This window comes from Monodon monoceros, unplaced genomic scaffold, assembly GCF_005190385.1.
Source record: "Monodon monoceros isolate NGI ecotype Baffin Bay Population unplaced genomic scaffold, NGI_Narwhal_1 Super_Scaffold_22, whole genome shotgun sequence".
Lineage (NCBI taxonomy): Eukaryota > Metazoa > Chordata > Mammalia > Artiodactyla > Monodontidae > Monodon > Monodon monoceros.
The window spans coordinates 3526328-3542156 of NW_021703779.1; the positions used below are offsets into that span (position 1 = coordinate 3526328).

The following is a 15829-nucleotide window of genomic DNA, read 5'->3' on the forward strand; positions in this document are numbered from 1 at the left end:
CAGAAAGAAGAACAAACAGCACTGGCCCTTCTCTCTGCAAGTGCACAACTCATACTCCGCTCCGGCTGCAGGTGTAAAGTTATAACTCTTCCCAGACCAGCTTCTGCTTCCCGTCCAATAAACCCGGAGCAACTGAGGCCGTCTTTTCCTAGTCTTAAAATTACCTTGACTACAAGAGATGAATTTACTTCCTAGCAATGCTAAGGGGAAGGGGTTTTCTCTGTCACCTGAGCCCTGACATCTTTTATTTCTGAGAGTGTTCAGTCTTAAGCTGACGTTGCAATATAACCATTGTCTTCACACAAAGAAATGGAGGTGGCCAGAGTGATGGAGGCCAAGCAGAGGAAAAGGCACTGGGCCCAGCAATCCTGCTACAGAAGCCAGGGCCAGTGGGGAAAGGTGCCGGCTGGGGCTCCCCTCTGAGGCTCGGGGATCCCATGTGACCTCAGTGTTCCTGAACCACCCTGAAACCCGATCACCTGCACCAGAGCTTCAGCGAGTGAGAGCTAAATTAACTGCATGAGGCCCAGCATGAAAAGTCACTATTATCTGGAGATGCTGGGAAGTCTTGATTCGCCCTGGTGAAGAGAGAAAGCTACAGTGTGGCCAAATGAAAGAAGGAAATCCATCTCCAATTCAACTGGACAGTCCAAGCAACTTGTGAAGACCTGCCAAATTAAATGATTTGCTTCTGCTTTTTTCTGATCCAGTCCTTTAGCAGAAGTGACACAGGAAGGCACGGCCACGGTGCACAGAGAAGCACCCAGCAGGCATGGGAGCATCTGGAGGCAGGCAGGGCTGTATGGCGTAAAATCACAGAACAGGTATTGCTGCGCCGGGAAGCACCACGGCAGATGGACAAAATGAGTAACAAAACCCGTAGCCGATATTGAAAATGCAGCTTGATTTGTTTAAGCAAAACTTTTTTAAAAAGCTGTACTGCTTGGGCGGCTGGGTCAACTGACCCGAGGGGACGGTCGAGCCGATTTAGGCCGCTCTCTGCCGCCTTGGAATCGCCGCCACCATGGCCAGTCGGTCGCAGGGCATCCAGCAGCTGCTCCAGGCCGAGAAGCGGGCCGCCAAGGAGGTGGCCGAGGACCACAAGAAAAGAACTGGAGGCTGAAGCAGGCCAAAGCAGCAGCCCAGGCTGGAATTGAACAGTACCGCCTGCAGAGGGAGAAGGAGTTCAAGGCCAAGGAGGCCGCGGCTCTGGGATCCCATGGCGGTTGCAGCACTGAAGTGGAGGACCCCCAGGAGAAGATGACCATCCTCCAGACCTACTTCCGGCAGAACAGGGATGAACTCCTGGATAACCTCTTGGCCTTTGACTGCGACATCCAGCCAGAAATCCACAAAAACTACCACAAAAACAGATAAAGGAAGAAAAAAAACACCTGTTGTTGCATGGATTGGCATTTTCGATCCCTTCATGGAATATGAAGCTTTAGCAAGGCTTGAGTCATAGTCTTGCGAAAAGTCATTAAATTATTTCTGTATGTTATATAGTAGATCCCTTCACTTTCTGCAGAACAGCAAATCTAGCTTCTTTGTACAAACTTAGGGCTTATCCAAAGATTTTTATCTTTTTAATATTTACTTATTTATTTATTTATTTTTGGCTGTGTTCAGTCTTCGTTGCTGTGTGCAGGCTTTCTCTAGTTGTCGTGAGCGGGGCCTACTCTTCATTGCAGTGCACAGGCTTCTCACTGCGGTGGCTTCTCTTGCTGTGGAGCACAGGCTCTAGGCACGCAGGCTTCAGTAGTTGCGGCGCACGGGCTTCAGTAGTTGTGGCTCGCGGGCTCTAGAGCGCAGGCTCAGTAGCTGTGGCATGCGGGTTTAGTTGCTCCGCGGCGTGTGGGATCTTCCCAGACCAGGGTTCGAACTCGTGTCCCCTGCACTGGCAGGTGGATTCTTAACCAGTGTGCCACCAGGGAAGTCCCAAGATTTTATCTTTTTACCTCATATTTCTTGGAAATTTAATGGGTATACACTGTCTTTTTTCTTATGCCTTTTTGCTCAAGCAGCATATATATCAATACTGACTTTTTCTTTCTTAGATGTAGTTAAAAAAAAAATTTCTTAAGAAAGAAAGAGATGAATTTTTTTTCCCTAAATCTTTCTTGAAGGTCAGGGGCTTTATCTATGAAAAAGTAGTAAATAGTTATTTGTAACCTATGTGATGCAGCAGCCAGCCTTAAAATAGTCCTTTCCGGCTAAGAGTTAGAATAATGGATACTAGTATCATTGTTTGGGCTGCTTTTAGTTTCCCTTAATCAAAATTACTAAATGATAGTCCTACCATATAGCACAGGGAACTATATTCAATATCCTGTGATAAACCATAATGGAAAAGAATATGAAAAAGAATGTATATATGTGTATAACTGAGTCACTTTGCTGCACAGCAGTCATTAACACAACACTGTAAATCAATTTCAATAAAAAATAAATTTAAAAAATTACTAGATGATGGAATTCAAGAACTTGCTACATGTTACTACGTGGTGTACTGAAAATCATTTAAAAGTAAAGACTCTCTGGCATGCAAAAAAAAAAAAAGAAATAAAAAGCTTGTACTGACTAGGGATAATTAAAGGAACTCCCATTGTAGATCCAAATCACCAGAGAATGTGCACACACACACACACACACACACACACACACTGCTACAGGTAGTGGTAGAGAAAGCAAAAAGCTGACTGTAAGGTTAAAAGCCTGCAGCTCATGCTAAGCACGTGGACAGCTTACCAAACCCTGCCACATGGGGGACCTGCAGGGGGCATGGCAGTGTCTCAGGGCCAGAAAAGCCAAGCCCCTCCAGGCAAGACCCAGCTCACCTTTCTACTGTGTCTCCCTTGGTGTCTATAATATGTCCTTAATAAAAAGCGGACAAACGAATCATCAACCAAACTAATCCTGGGTGATTAACAAAGTGAATGTCAACCTCATGTTAAACAACAGGGTTTGACGTGCCCGTTAATTACCCTTTATGTGAGGTGGGATCATTATCTTTGTCAAACACATTCTGTGTAACCTCCCTATAAAGAGTAATACTGCAATCACATTTGACACACTGTCATTGTGTCTGCACACAGGATGCAAGAGAGTGGCACGCTGCTCACATTTACCAAGAAATCGTAGCCACGTGGATTCCTGCCATTTGCTGAAGGCTGACTATGTAGCAGGCACTGGTGCTGCACTTGGACAATTTAGCCCAATGATCACTGCTATGGACTGAATGTTCATGCCCCCCAAACTTCATATGGTTAGCCCTAACCCCCAATAGGATGGTATTTGGAAATGGGGCCTTTGGGGGTGATTAGATTTAGATGAGGTCATGAGGGTGGGGCCCCATGAAGGGATTAGTGTCCTTACAGAAACAGAAGAGACACCAGAGACCAGAGCCCCCCACCCAAAAACAGCACCATGTCAAGACACAGCAAAAAGGCAGTCATCTGATAATGAATTTGCCAGCGCCGTGACCTTAGACTTCCAGCCTCCAGAACTGTGAGAAGTAAATGTCTGCTCTTTAAGTCATTCAGTCTACAGTATTTTGTCAGAGCAACCGAGCTACGACAGTCCCCACTGACACGTGAGAAGAGTCAAAACAGAAGGTATGAAGCACAAGCCCAAGTTCAGCAAGTGAAACCAGGCTCTGAATCAAAAGGGAATATACTTTGGACCAACAAGCATACAATGCCCTTTCTTAGGAAAATTAATTCTTTCAGACCACCAATATCACCATTTATAAAATAACTCCTGTTCATTGAATTTGCTCACTTCATATAACTCACAAATGATAAGAACTTCATCCCCAAACTCTTAGTAGGGATAAAGTTCTAATTGTAAAGATGTCAATTTTATAGGAGGAAGACCTATAGATCAGGCTGCCCAACTGAAAGTACTGTGAGGATGGAAATGTTATCTGTGCTGCCCAATGCAGTGGCCACTAGCCCAGTGGTCCTCAACTTGGGACAAACATGCCCTCCAGGAAACACTTGGCAATATCTGGAGACATTTTTGGCTGTCACAACTGGGTAAGAGGGTGCTACTGGCATCTAGGGGGTCAAGGCCAGGGGTGCTGTTAAACATCCTCTGGTGCACAGGACAGCTCCACCACAAACAGTTATCTGGTCCAAAATGTCACAAGCACTGAGGTGGAGAAAACCTGCACTAGTCACATGTGACTGAGCATTTCAGATGTGGCTACTGAGGTTGGGAACTAAAATTTTAATTTTATTTAACTTCAATTAATTTAAACTTTAGAATTAAAACATTTAAGAGATTAAAACTAACAAAACAGGAATTCAAATGTAAATAGCCATGTGTGTTTCAGACAGCACAGCTATCAAGAATGTGCGTAAATATAAAATAAAGGTCTTATTTCCCAAGGAAACAAGAACAAACTATCTTCAGGGAAAAGAGAGATCTGATCCTTAGGATTGGCAAATAATAAGCATAAATAAAAGCATAAAAGTGAACACCCATAAAGCTTTAGGACACATGTCCTGGCACCAAACAGGAAATCGCAGGGAAACTCTGTCACTGCAGGCCACTCACTCTTGCAGGGTCTCCACCCCCTTTTCTTTGTACTGCAGTTCTTGCTTCATCTGGGTCAGCTCTCGTTTTAATCTGGAAAGCTAAAGACAAATTACATTTTTTTTTTCCACAAAAAGAAGCTGTGAAAAATGATTTCTACAGTTGTTAGCATTGTCATCTAAGTTTCTGACTACCTTGCAATTCACAGGGTCACCCATTCTCTCCATGACCTTCCAACCCTGGCATATCAAACAGCCCTGGCATATCAAACAGCCCTGGCAGAGGGGCCGGCTCGCTTAGACACAAAAGGCCCGGGTCACGAACAGCTTTCTACCACGTGGAGCCCTGGAACCAGCAATGATTTTCTTTTTCAAGGTATTGATTTACACATTGCAATGAGCAAACTTTGTCATACTTTTTTCATCCTCTCTTCTGCTTACTACCCACAGATCCCACCTAGGAAACCCTGTTGCTCAAAGCATGGCTTCCCACTACCTGGAAGTCAGTCGCCTGCAGTGCTTATTTAAAGAGATGATAGGACCCACTCCAGGCCTTGTTAAAACTCGGTGGGGGCGAGGCGGGGGGTGTCTGGAGCTCACACTTTGAACTGATGCCCCAGGTGTTTTTCGTTGGTGTACTAGAATGTGAGAACCACGGCACTAAAAGAGACACTCTGGTTTAGGGACTGAGACACCAGGACAGGAGGCTTGGCCTCTAAGATATCTCCCGTCCCCGCTTCCAGACACCCAAGACAAGGGGCTGAAGGGATGGAACACGGTGGCACACAAAGAACCCGGCACCACTGGCAGGGAGCACCGGTACCTTCTGGTCAAACGCCATCGTAGGCAAGATTTCTCTGGGAATACAGCCACCAGGGAAGAACAGCAGCTGCTGAGGGACAGGCCTGGCAGCCCACTAATACAGGGAAGCAGCCCTCTGAGGTCGGGCCCCAATGTCACCAAATCTTTCCAAACAGGGGGTGAATCTAGCCCCATGAAACACACTGAGGGATACAGGTGATTTTTTGTTAGATGGGCTGAGGCTTTAAAATGAAACTTTTCCCTTCCTATCGGAAAAAAAAAGGTGGAAAGTAAAACCAAATGTGGTAATAGTTCATGAAATGGAAAATCTTACTAAAATATGGGTGTTATACACACTGGCCACCATAAAATGAACCATGATAAGTGACGTTACATAAAAAGACATACGGGGCTTCTAGTTGTGAAAATATTCGTTTTACTCACCCTATCCCGACGACTTGCTATTTCTGCTTTAATTTGGTATGGGTCGTACTTTGTATTTGTTGAATATCCAAAGAAGGCTAAACAGAAGGAAAATATTTTATTTTATAATGGATCCTTTAAAGTAAATAAATACACATAGATAGGAACTTCTGATTCACCATATTAAGTAGTTAATTCTCAGTCTCAGACTTCCAAGTTGGCGCTGGCTCCTGAAGAATTAACATTTTACAACCTTGAATCCTGATGTTTGATTTCTGCATGAGGCCCTTCTACGTGATTCCACATAATAAAATATATGGCTATAGGTAAATCAAAACTGTTTACTTCAACTGCAAAACTACTAGGGTTAAAAACCATATATACACGGGGGGAGGGGTACAGTTATGGTATAGAAAACTATTCTAACTATGTAAACAGTACATACAGTATGAACCCATTTTTACTTCCTTTTAAAATGCATGCACCCATGGAAGTCACTGGAAGAAAAGAACCCAAAATTTGACTGCTATTCTCAATGGTTTCATTGCAAAAGATTTTATATTCACTCTCTTCATATCTATAGTCTCCACATGAACGATTTTTGACATAAGAAAGAAAAAAAACCCCAAAGATTTGTAAAATGAAAAAGACAACCTTCTAGTCATGTATCAGTATCTGGCAGGCTTGAGGAAAAGCTATTCTTCCACGTTTTTGGTTCCCCGAAAGCTGAAGCAAAGCACCCACGCTGTTATTCTAAGCAGCTTGTTTTTGAGGGATGTTTAGCTAAATCACATTGCGTAGATAAATGCTTTCTTCAGCGGTGCAGCACACATGATTTAAAGCCTTTTAACAGACACAGCATCGTGATTACAGACGGCTAATACCTGGGGGTGAATGAGGTGCGCTCAGCCATCCAGCTGTGTGCTAAGCACAGTCAGCCAAGCCCTCTCCGCTGTCTCAGCAACTGAAGCAGCTTGCTGCTGTTTCTTTCTCTCTTTTTTTCTTTCTTTTTCTTTATTTTTTTAAATTAATTTTTATTGGAGTATAGTTGCTTTACAATGTTGTGTTAGTTTCTACTGTACAGCAAAATGAATCAGCTATACATATACATATATCCACGTTTTTTTGGATTTCCTTCCCATTTCCGCCATTTCTAATTTCTATCGCCCCATCCACCTCTCTGCATCCCTTTTTCTTGATGCTTCTGTCTCCTTTCTCTTAGGCCTTGGAGCTGCAGTGACTTGGTTCCTGTCCCTTCCTGAGTTGTGGAGGCTCCTCTTTCTTCATCTGAGAGTCACCCCACACTGGTGTAATCTGCCTCCGGGTCATTTTCATTAGTTTCTCCTGCTCAGAAGACCCATCAGCAGGGCCAGCATCCATTCTTTTACTCCTTTGATCTGGGTACCAAAGGCTGTCATTCAGGTAACTTACATGTCAACATCTAGAAACTAGTTTATAATCATCTCCTGATTTCATATTGGAGAAGCTGACTCAAAGCCATCAAGTGGGGCTTCCCTGGTGGCGCAGTGGTTAAGAATCCGCCTGCCAAGGCAGGGGACACGAGTTCGAGCCCTGGTCCGGGAAGATCCCACATGCTTCGGAGCAACTAAGCCCTTTCACCACAACTACTGAAGCCCGCACGCCTAGAGCCTGTGCTCCGCAGCAAGAGAAGCCACCGCAATGAGAAGCCCGCACACCGCAATGAAGAGTAGTCCCTGCTCGCCGCAACTAGAGAAAGCCCGCGCGCAGCAACGAAGACTCAACGCAGCCAAAAATAAATAAATAAATTTATTTTAGAAAGCCATCAAGTGGTTTAAACAGCAAGAGTATTTAATATCCTCAAATAGGACCACATCCCAACTTAATTTGAGCTGTTCAGATATCTCCTGTTTTTTAAAAAATACAGTTCTATGGAAAATCTACTATTCTAAGCCCCAGTCAGAATCTACTGGAAATAAATACCTGGAGGAGCTGTCTGCCAAATTTATCTCAAATGTTCTTATATTTAGAATTCTAATCTCTCAAAAACACAGAGTAAAATGTTTCTTAAATAGAATTCCTTCTAAGACGAAGAATGTTTATTTCCAAATCCTAGAACCTCCATCTTGCCTGACTCTTTGGTCTCATTTAAGACCAGTAATGAAAGCAACACCTCAGACAATGCCCTTAAGAGGCAGAAGTTATTTCTGTAAAATCTCCACATTAAACTGCTGGGACTTAAGGTTCCCAAGCCTGAGCTTAAGGGGCTTCCACTGGGGCCCAGACAACATGCAAATAAACCTACGGCTTGCTGACTCCTTCCACGTGGGGCCACTTGTCACCTTGCAGCTGAGGAAGACAATGCCAACAGTTACCACCTGGGATCTTTCCCATTCCGGGTAGAAAGTAACCCCACCACCAAAGTCCAGGGAAGTTAACCGCAACGTTAAACATCAGTAACAGTGATCTGAAATCGTTGCCAAAACTCTTTCTGTCTGTGCAGTTTCATAGGGAAAATTAGCAAAGAGCCTTGAAGCGCACGCTGGAGGTGTAGTGGGTACAGATGGACAGATACATGGCAACCTGCCCCCAGTTCTCCTGCATAACTAACAGAGCCCTGAGGCACTTAGGCATCCGCCTCTCCCCCAGGACACTCAGCCTGGACCAGTCCTGGAGGGGTCCTGATAAACCACGACATCGCTGAGCTGCCCACTCCACCGATGGGGAGGCCCACCACCCCCTGGAGGACGCTGCTAAGTGACAATGACAGCCTTATTGTCCAGGCCGAGGGGAGTTAGTCTTTTCTGCTACTTACAGCTGAAAACATCCTAAATGGTAAAAGGTTTTACGTACTGATACCACTCATGTTACCTTTGCCATGGTCTCTAGAGCTATAAAATTCCAGGACTGGAATGAGGTAAAAGGCAACTCAAGTACCTAAGACAGTGAGTATGTTTTATCTTCAAATGCTAAGGAGAGTGATAAACACTGGCAGATCTTCTAATGATATAATTCAGTTTATAAAGACAGATTCTCAGTTCCTGATGTCTGCCAGTAAGTCTAATGGAACCCATTTGTGGAGTCCAAGGAAAAAGCTCAAGACTCTGGACCGCATTTTTTATTTTTTTGCGGTACGCGGGCCTCTCACTGTTGTGGCCTCTCCTGTTGTGGAGCATAGGCTCTGGACGCGCAGGCTCAGCGGCCATGGCTCACGGGCCCAGCCGCTCCGCGGCATGTGGGATCCTCCCGGACCGGGACACGAACCCGTGTCCCCTGCATCGGCAGGCGGACTCTCAACCACTGTGCCACCAGGGAAGCCCTGGACCTCATTTTTAATGGCACATACACCACAACACTTAGAAAAAGAAACATCTTCCTCTGTTAAGACACGTCTCCAATCTCAAGGTTTAGGATAAATACGAGACTTTCACCTCTGAAGCTTTCTTCTCACTTGAAGAGTTTGAGTGGGCAGAGCTATTAAACAGCTTAAGGAGGCCGCTCAGGCGTACAGCATTGCTTTGGATGATATAATAGGAAGGTTATAGCTTAACTGGACCTCACCAATGTAAATTACTATACCTTGCTATTATAGGGTAGCTGTCACATTTATTTCCTCTATCCTCATAAAATCTTTGTGAGAGATGACGATTACGTTTTCCCACTTTAGAAATGAAGGCTGAGTGTGTAGTGACTTGACCTACATTCTGCCATCAGTCAAAGAGGGACTTCTGTCTAGAACTTGGGCTCCTGTGGCTCACATTAGCTTTTCCAAATTAAAAAGAAATGGCCCTCCGGCTCCCCGGTGCGCAACAGAACTCAATCTGTGTTATTTAGCACTCAAAATGCTGCAGACCCCAGTAATTACTTTGGATTTCGATTTTATGGGTTATTAAAAGGGGGAAATGTGTCCATGTCTGCCTCTGTGTCCATCTCCTCTTACACACAGGGCTCCTCTGGACCGTGAGAACCCAAGATCGCCCCAGGCGGATGACATGCTTTAAAAGAGGGTAGTCCTTCTCCAAAGACCTCCTCTGGGCAGGCTGACGGCTCCTTAAGACCAGGTGTACGCCTTCCAGGCATCGGCGCTGCAGCGAGCTGCTGGAGGGAGCCCAGTAGGACTCCGGCACAGAGGACGGCAAGCCTGGACAGTTTCCGTGCTGACAGGTACTAATTACCAGAGCCGACCAAGGCATGCCTGTAAACAACCGAGGCCAACTAAAGAGGGCATGACCTCTTTTTTAAAGGTACCAGAAGCAAAGGAACAAAAAAATCAAACTAGCCCACTGAGAGGTAACCTACAGAAGTAACACAAGAGCCCACCAAATCCAAACCAAGAATTCCCTCTCTAGGGCAGACGAGGAGATCTGGTAAACATGTGTGCTCTGCAACAACCTTCGAGATTGAGTCCTGCCAACTAATACCTGGGAAGATGCTGCGTGAGCCATTTTTTTCCTGCCTGCTCCAACATGCCTGCGTGCAGGAAAACGAAGGGCTGAATGGATGGACTGTGGCCCTTATCCTCAGCTAGGCAGGGGATGAGAAACCTTCACCAGGGAAACAAGGAAAGACAGTCTTTGTGGGATGGGCCTGGAGCCTCAGAAAGAATGCGGGGCCGGACAGAGGACTGATAAGGTCAAGCTTCCCCACCGCCCGAGCCAGCCCCCTGAGCCAGGAATGCAGGGCGGGTCAGCGCTTTCTCACCGGAGATAAGGCTGACTCTTTCCCAGGCACCCGAAGAGACTTTGGCTGTAGGCTTCTGGGAGCTCCCAGGAGCCAGGGTAACAAACAAAGTCATACTCTTGCTGCTGGAAGAAAGGATCACAATCAGTAGATCTCAACTCTGGGAATCCCCTGGGGAGCTTGAAAAAAAAGTGTCTGGCCCCAGCCAAGGCCAATTAAACCCAAATCTCTAGGGGTGGCACTGGGGCCCAGACAGAAGAGTTTTTAAAAGCCCTTCGGGAGATTCCTCCAGTGCAGCCAGGGTTGAGAACCACTGGTGCAGATTCTTCTGCAAAGGACCAAATAGTAAATATTTCTGGCTTTGTGGGCCATACACTCTCTGTCTCAGTTCCTCGACTCTGCCACTGTAGCTGCTACAGACAATGGGTAAGTGAATGGACCTTGCTAGGTCCCAATAAAAGTTTATTTACAAAACACCCAGAGTGGACAGGATTCAGCCTGCGGGCCAAAATTCGCTGACCTGTGGTTCAGACTATAATTTACCCCAAGCAAGAATTCCTTCTAAAAGGTCCTACAACTGGTCATATACTTCATCTGAACGCATCTGGAGGCCAGAGTTTCTCAGGAACAATGAAAAAAAAGTTTCTGAAATAACCAATGTATTCAGTGTTTAAAAAGAAGGCAAACAGAAGAAAATATTGCAGCGAAGAAAGTAGGAGAAAACTCTACAAAATGGAGCTGCAGAGAAAGTACTGGGTGCGTCTTAGAGACTGAGTCCTTTGTAGTGAAGAGTTCCATGCCAGGGTTCTACAGAGCATTGGACAGGACTGGGCCCAAGGCAGCTAGCTCATAAGCGAACAGAACTAAAGCAGAGTTGGGGTCTTAGTCTCACGGGGATGTGTGCTCAAATCCAGCAAAGCATGACTTTGTTTTGGTCAGAGACAAAAAAGTTAAGGCTTGGATATTCTCAGGCACCAGATGGCCCAACACTGACACAAAATCTTTCCTCTCCAATGAACAGAGTTTTATTCTGATGACTTCCATAACTCAGGGGGAAATCTGTGAAAGGTGTGGAACAGAGCACTTCCCCTCCCCTTGCCCTCCCCCATGCCCTTCTGCTCCAATACTGGAAATGACTTTCTAGTGAATTCCTCTGTTTACAATTATTGCCTCATTTTCCCCTACAATCAGCCGTTCAGGATAAATCGTGTCCCCAACACCAGGCGCTAAGGAAATATCTGTTGAAAACTAAATGACTAGTTTAGTGGGCCACAAGAAAATCAAGAAGCAGAAGGCGTTCTGCCTTCCACGTGCCCCTTCAAGTGTTGTGAAATTGCCGGACTTGTCAATTTATAATGGGTCCTTATTTCCAGGTAACTTGAACAATGGGAGGGCAGCCTGTTCCAAAGCCATGATCAGTTCTTCTGAGCTGACTCTTCCATGTCTCGGAAATACTACACAGCACTGAAGGCTAGCTACACAAAAAGATCTGGGTTCAAATCCAAGGTCTACCGTTTACTAGGGATGTAACCTTCAAGAAGTAACTTAGCCTACCCAATATTGTTTCTGTGTGTACACCGAAAATAACATTACCATGTTACAGTGCTTCACGATGTTGCAATCACAACAATGCAGGAAAACACTAGCCCATTAGATGTTGCTTCCTTTCACTTGGAGTCACTGTCAATGAAGGAAGTAATGGGAAATAAGTCCAAATCTCCCTCTGTTGTTCCCAGTACCCGAGCAAGGAGCCCTGCTTTAGATGACTAACAATGTGAGCGACCTGGGTTGTGCCAGACCCAGGTGGCCAACTGGAGCCCAGGTGTGCCATGGATCCTGCCACCAGCAGCTCCTGATGTGGGCCCGGACCTCTGTAGGAGACATCTGTTAGAGCACAAGCCACCAGGATCATTGTCTTGAACTTTAGCCTGTGGCCAGAAATAGTTCATTTGAGTCATATCTAACAGAATTATCCTCAATGAAGTTCAGGTTAAATGGCAAATTGAAAGAGCCTGATCGGGCTTCCCTGGTGGCGCAGTGGTTGAGAGTCCACCTGCCGATGCAGGGGACACGGGTTCGTGCCCCGGTCCGGGAAGATCCCACGTGCCGCGGAGCGGCTGGGCCCGTGAGCCATGGCTGCTGAGCCTGCGCGTCCGGAGCCTGTGCTCCACAACGGGAGAGGCCGCAACAGTGAGAGGCCCGCATACCGCAAAAAAAAAAAAAAAAAGAAAGAGCTTGATCAAAAACCGCAGGGATAGCAGCAACTTGATAAAATGCTTGAATTAGTTCCTAGCTTCCATTCGTAGTCTTTTTCCCTGAGGAGACAGGCTCCAGCAAGAGCCACTGGCATCTCCAGCCCTTCATGAAAATGGCCTAAGCTGGCCTCCAATGCCACCTGCACGAGTAGAGGCAGAGATCGCGTCTACGCAGGGACCTCTCACGGGTTGGGGAGTGGAGTCTCATGGTAGGATCTCAAGTCAACACCCCAGAGTCATCACCTTCCTTGACTCAAGGTTTCCTCATATATGATTTCAAAGACAGCATCTCAAGTGCTTCTTTTTTACTGGGCATTAATAAAATTCTACGGAGCACAGGAAGAATGAAATTGAGTGCAATTCCCTACTTGCCCAAATGTCAACGGAGTGAAAAGCCCGTGGAAATACAAAAACTGATGCTGAGGGAAGTCCCAGCTCCAGAGGACTATAAGTTCTGGATGCCCTCACCCTCTAGGCTCCACGTTGCTATGCGACTCCTCCCCTCGGGCTGGGCATAGAACCCGATAGGCTGCAACTAGGTCCTCCTATATTTGCATCCTCAAGGGCTCCAGTCCCGAGTCCCCACACTCACTGCAACTGAAGTCCTGGCTGCACCAGTACAGTAACCAGTACATAAAACACACCTTCTCTTGATGAAGTTTGTCCTTTCAATGACTGGCAAGAAACTTCCTGCCAGGTTTTTCTGATATGTGCTTCTCCCATCTTAGAAAGACTGACTGGAAAGCCTCTTTGGAGACCTAACCAAACCTGACCATGGAACAGATGAGGTGCCTACAGGCTACTAGGAAGAAATACTCTATTAGGTTGAATCATACGAAATTGCCAATACTTGGGCCTTTTTAAGCTACATAAATGACAATTGTATATGGTTCAATCTACTTCTACCAAGTAACTTTTGGAAAGGTTTAGAATCGCTAACTATATGCTTTCAGAAACAGTTATAAGCCAATGCTTCAGCCAAGTGTGACCTCGAGGCACCAAGTCCATGAGATCACTTAAAAGAGACCATATGCCGAGCCCCGAAAGTCATCTGAATAGATATCAAAAGATCGAAATCTTATACGTCTAGTCTCTGACCACAATGGAATTAAATTAGAAATCAACAACATGATACCTTTAAAAAGTTCCAACAACTTACTTTTTCTTCGGCCATGCCACTCGGCTTGCAGGATCTTAGTTCCCCAACCAGAGACTGAACCCGGGCCCTCGGAAGTGAAATCGAGGAATCCTAACTACTGGACCACCAGGGAATTCCCCCAACAACTTAACTTTTTTTTTTTTTTTTGCGGTATGTGGGCGTCTCACTGTTGTGGCCTCTCCCATTGCGGAGCACAGACTACGGATGCACAGGCTCAGCAGCCATGGCTCACGGGCCCAGCCGCTCCGCAGCATGTGAGATCCTCCCGGACTGGGACACGAACCCATGTCCCCTGCATTGGCAGGCAGACTCTCAACCACTGCGCCACCAGGGAAGCCAACAACTTACTTTTAAAAGAACCCATGGGTCAAGAGAGAAATCTCAAAGAAAATGAGAAAATATTATGAACTGACTGAAAATGAAAATACCAAAATTTGTGGGATGCAGTTAAAGTAGTACTTAGAGGAGAATTTATACCTTTAGAGGCTATGTGAGAAAAAAGAGGTCTGAAATCAATGGTGTAAGCTCCCAATTTAGGAAGGTAGAAAAAGAACAAATTAAAGCCAAACTAAGTAGAAAGAAGGAAATAATAAAGGACAAACCAATAAAATAGAAAACAGACAAGAAATTGGGGGGAAAAAAAAGAAAACCAAAAGCCAGTTCGCTGTAATGCTACACACAATCAATAAACATTGAGCTGTGCTGATTAAGACAAATTATTAATACCACAAATACGAGAAAGGACACCAGCTCAGCGTCCAGACATTGAAGAATCATGCAGGAATTCTACAAAAAACTTCATAAACTTGACAGCTTGGATCAGCATTCAGCAGTTTCCCCGTGGGCCAAATCCAGCTTGTTACTGTTTTTATACTTTTATCAGAACAAGCCACACACATCATTTAGGTATCATCTCTGGCTGCTTTTGCAGTCTAACAACAGGGTTGAGTAGCTGCATCTAAGATCATATGACCTACAGAGCCTAAAACACTATCTGATCTTTTACAGAAAAGATTACTGATTTTTGGATTAGATGAAAGAGACGAATTCCTTGAAGCACACAAATACCAAAACTGATTCAAGAAGAAACAGGAAAATCTGACTAGCCCTGTATCTATTAGAGGTATTGAATTTATAGTTACAAACATTCCCACAAAGACCTCCAGGTCCAGATGGCTTTTCTGGTGAATTCTATCAAACTGTTAAGAAAGCATTAATACCAATCCCACACAAACTTTCCAAAGTCTGGGGAGAAGGGAACACGTCCCAATTCATTCTGTAAGGCCAGTATTATCCTGATACCAAAATCAGAGAAAGACATTACAAGTAAAGAAAACTAGGAAGAGACCAGACTTTTCTAAAAGCTAGCACTGAGCTGACCCATCACATTCTGATGGACAGTTAAAAAGAAACAAACAAGGGCTTCCCTGGTGGCGCAGTGGTTGAGAGTCCGCCTGCCGATGCAGGGGACACGGGTTCGTGCCCCGGTCCGGGAAGATCCCACATGCCGCGGACCGGCTAGGCCCGTGAGCCATGGCTGCTGAGCCTGTGCGTCCGGAGCCTGTGCTCCGCAACGGAAGAGGCCGCAAGAGTGAGAGGCCCGCGTACTGCAAAAAAAAAAAAAAAGAAACAAACAAGAAAAAAACCTAGTACATATCAATAGCTAAAGAACAAGAGATGAAGCAGCCTGGAAACAACATACCATCATACCTGAGCCTGCATTCTCTCATGGCACATGGAGACACAGCCATCTCAATTCCTGCTACAGGAGGCAAAGCCCACCCCCACTGCTCTCTTCTTCACAGCTTGTATGCTGCAGTGAAAAAGATGTTTGGCCCCTTGGCCTCAACTCCATTCTGACCTGCAAAACGGGATAAAGCTTTGACCACGTCCTTAACGTTCAAAGCTGTGTCACCAGAGCCAAATACCTGGCAACGTGGCAGTCACGTCACAGTAAGTCCCTCATGTCTCAACCAGACTTAGGTTTTTATACA

General features: G+C 45.5%; 1 protein-coding gene and 1 pseudogene across 2 annotated transcripts in view; one reads left to right on the top strand and one right to left on the bottom strand.

Moving 5' to 3' along the window:
* The window catches only part of WWC3 (WWC family member 3), an 89899-nt gene that overhangs the window by 53960 nt on the left and 20110 nt on the right, over positions 1–15829 (bottom strand). The window contains exons 4-5 of one of the 2 annotated variants that reach the window (XM_029240730.1): positions 5784–5860; positions 4561–4640 (exon numbers count right to left, since the gene is read on the bottom strand). The exons of the other annotated variant lie outside the window; for it this stretch is intronic. Of the exons in view, the coding sequence (XP_029096563.1) occupies positions 4561–4640; positions 5784–5860 (157 nt within the window). The remainder of the gene's footprint in view (positions 1–4560; positions 4641–5783; positions 5861–15829) is intronic. 2 annotated transcript variants of the gene reach the window in all.
* LOC114906134 lies at positions 1025–1667 on the top strand (annotated as a pseudogene).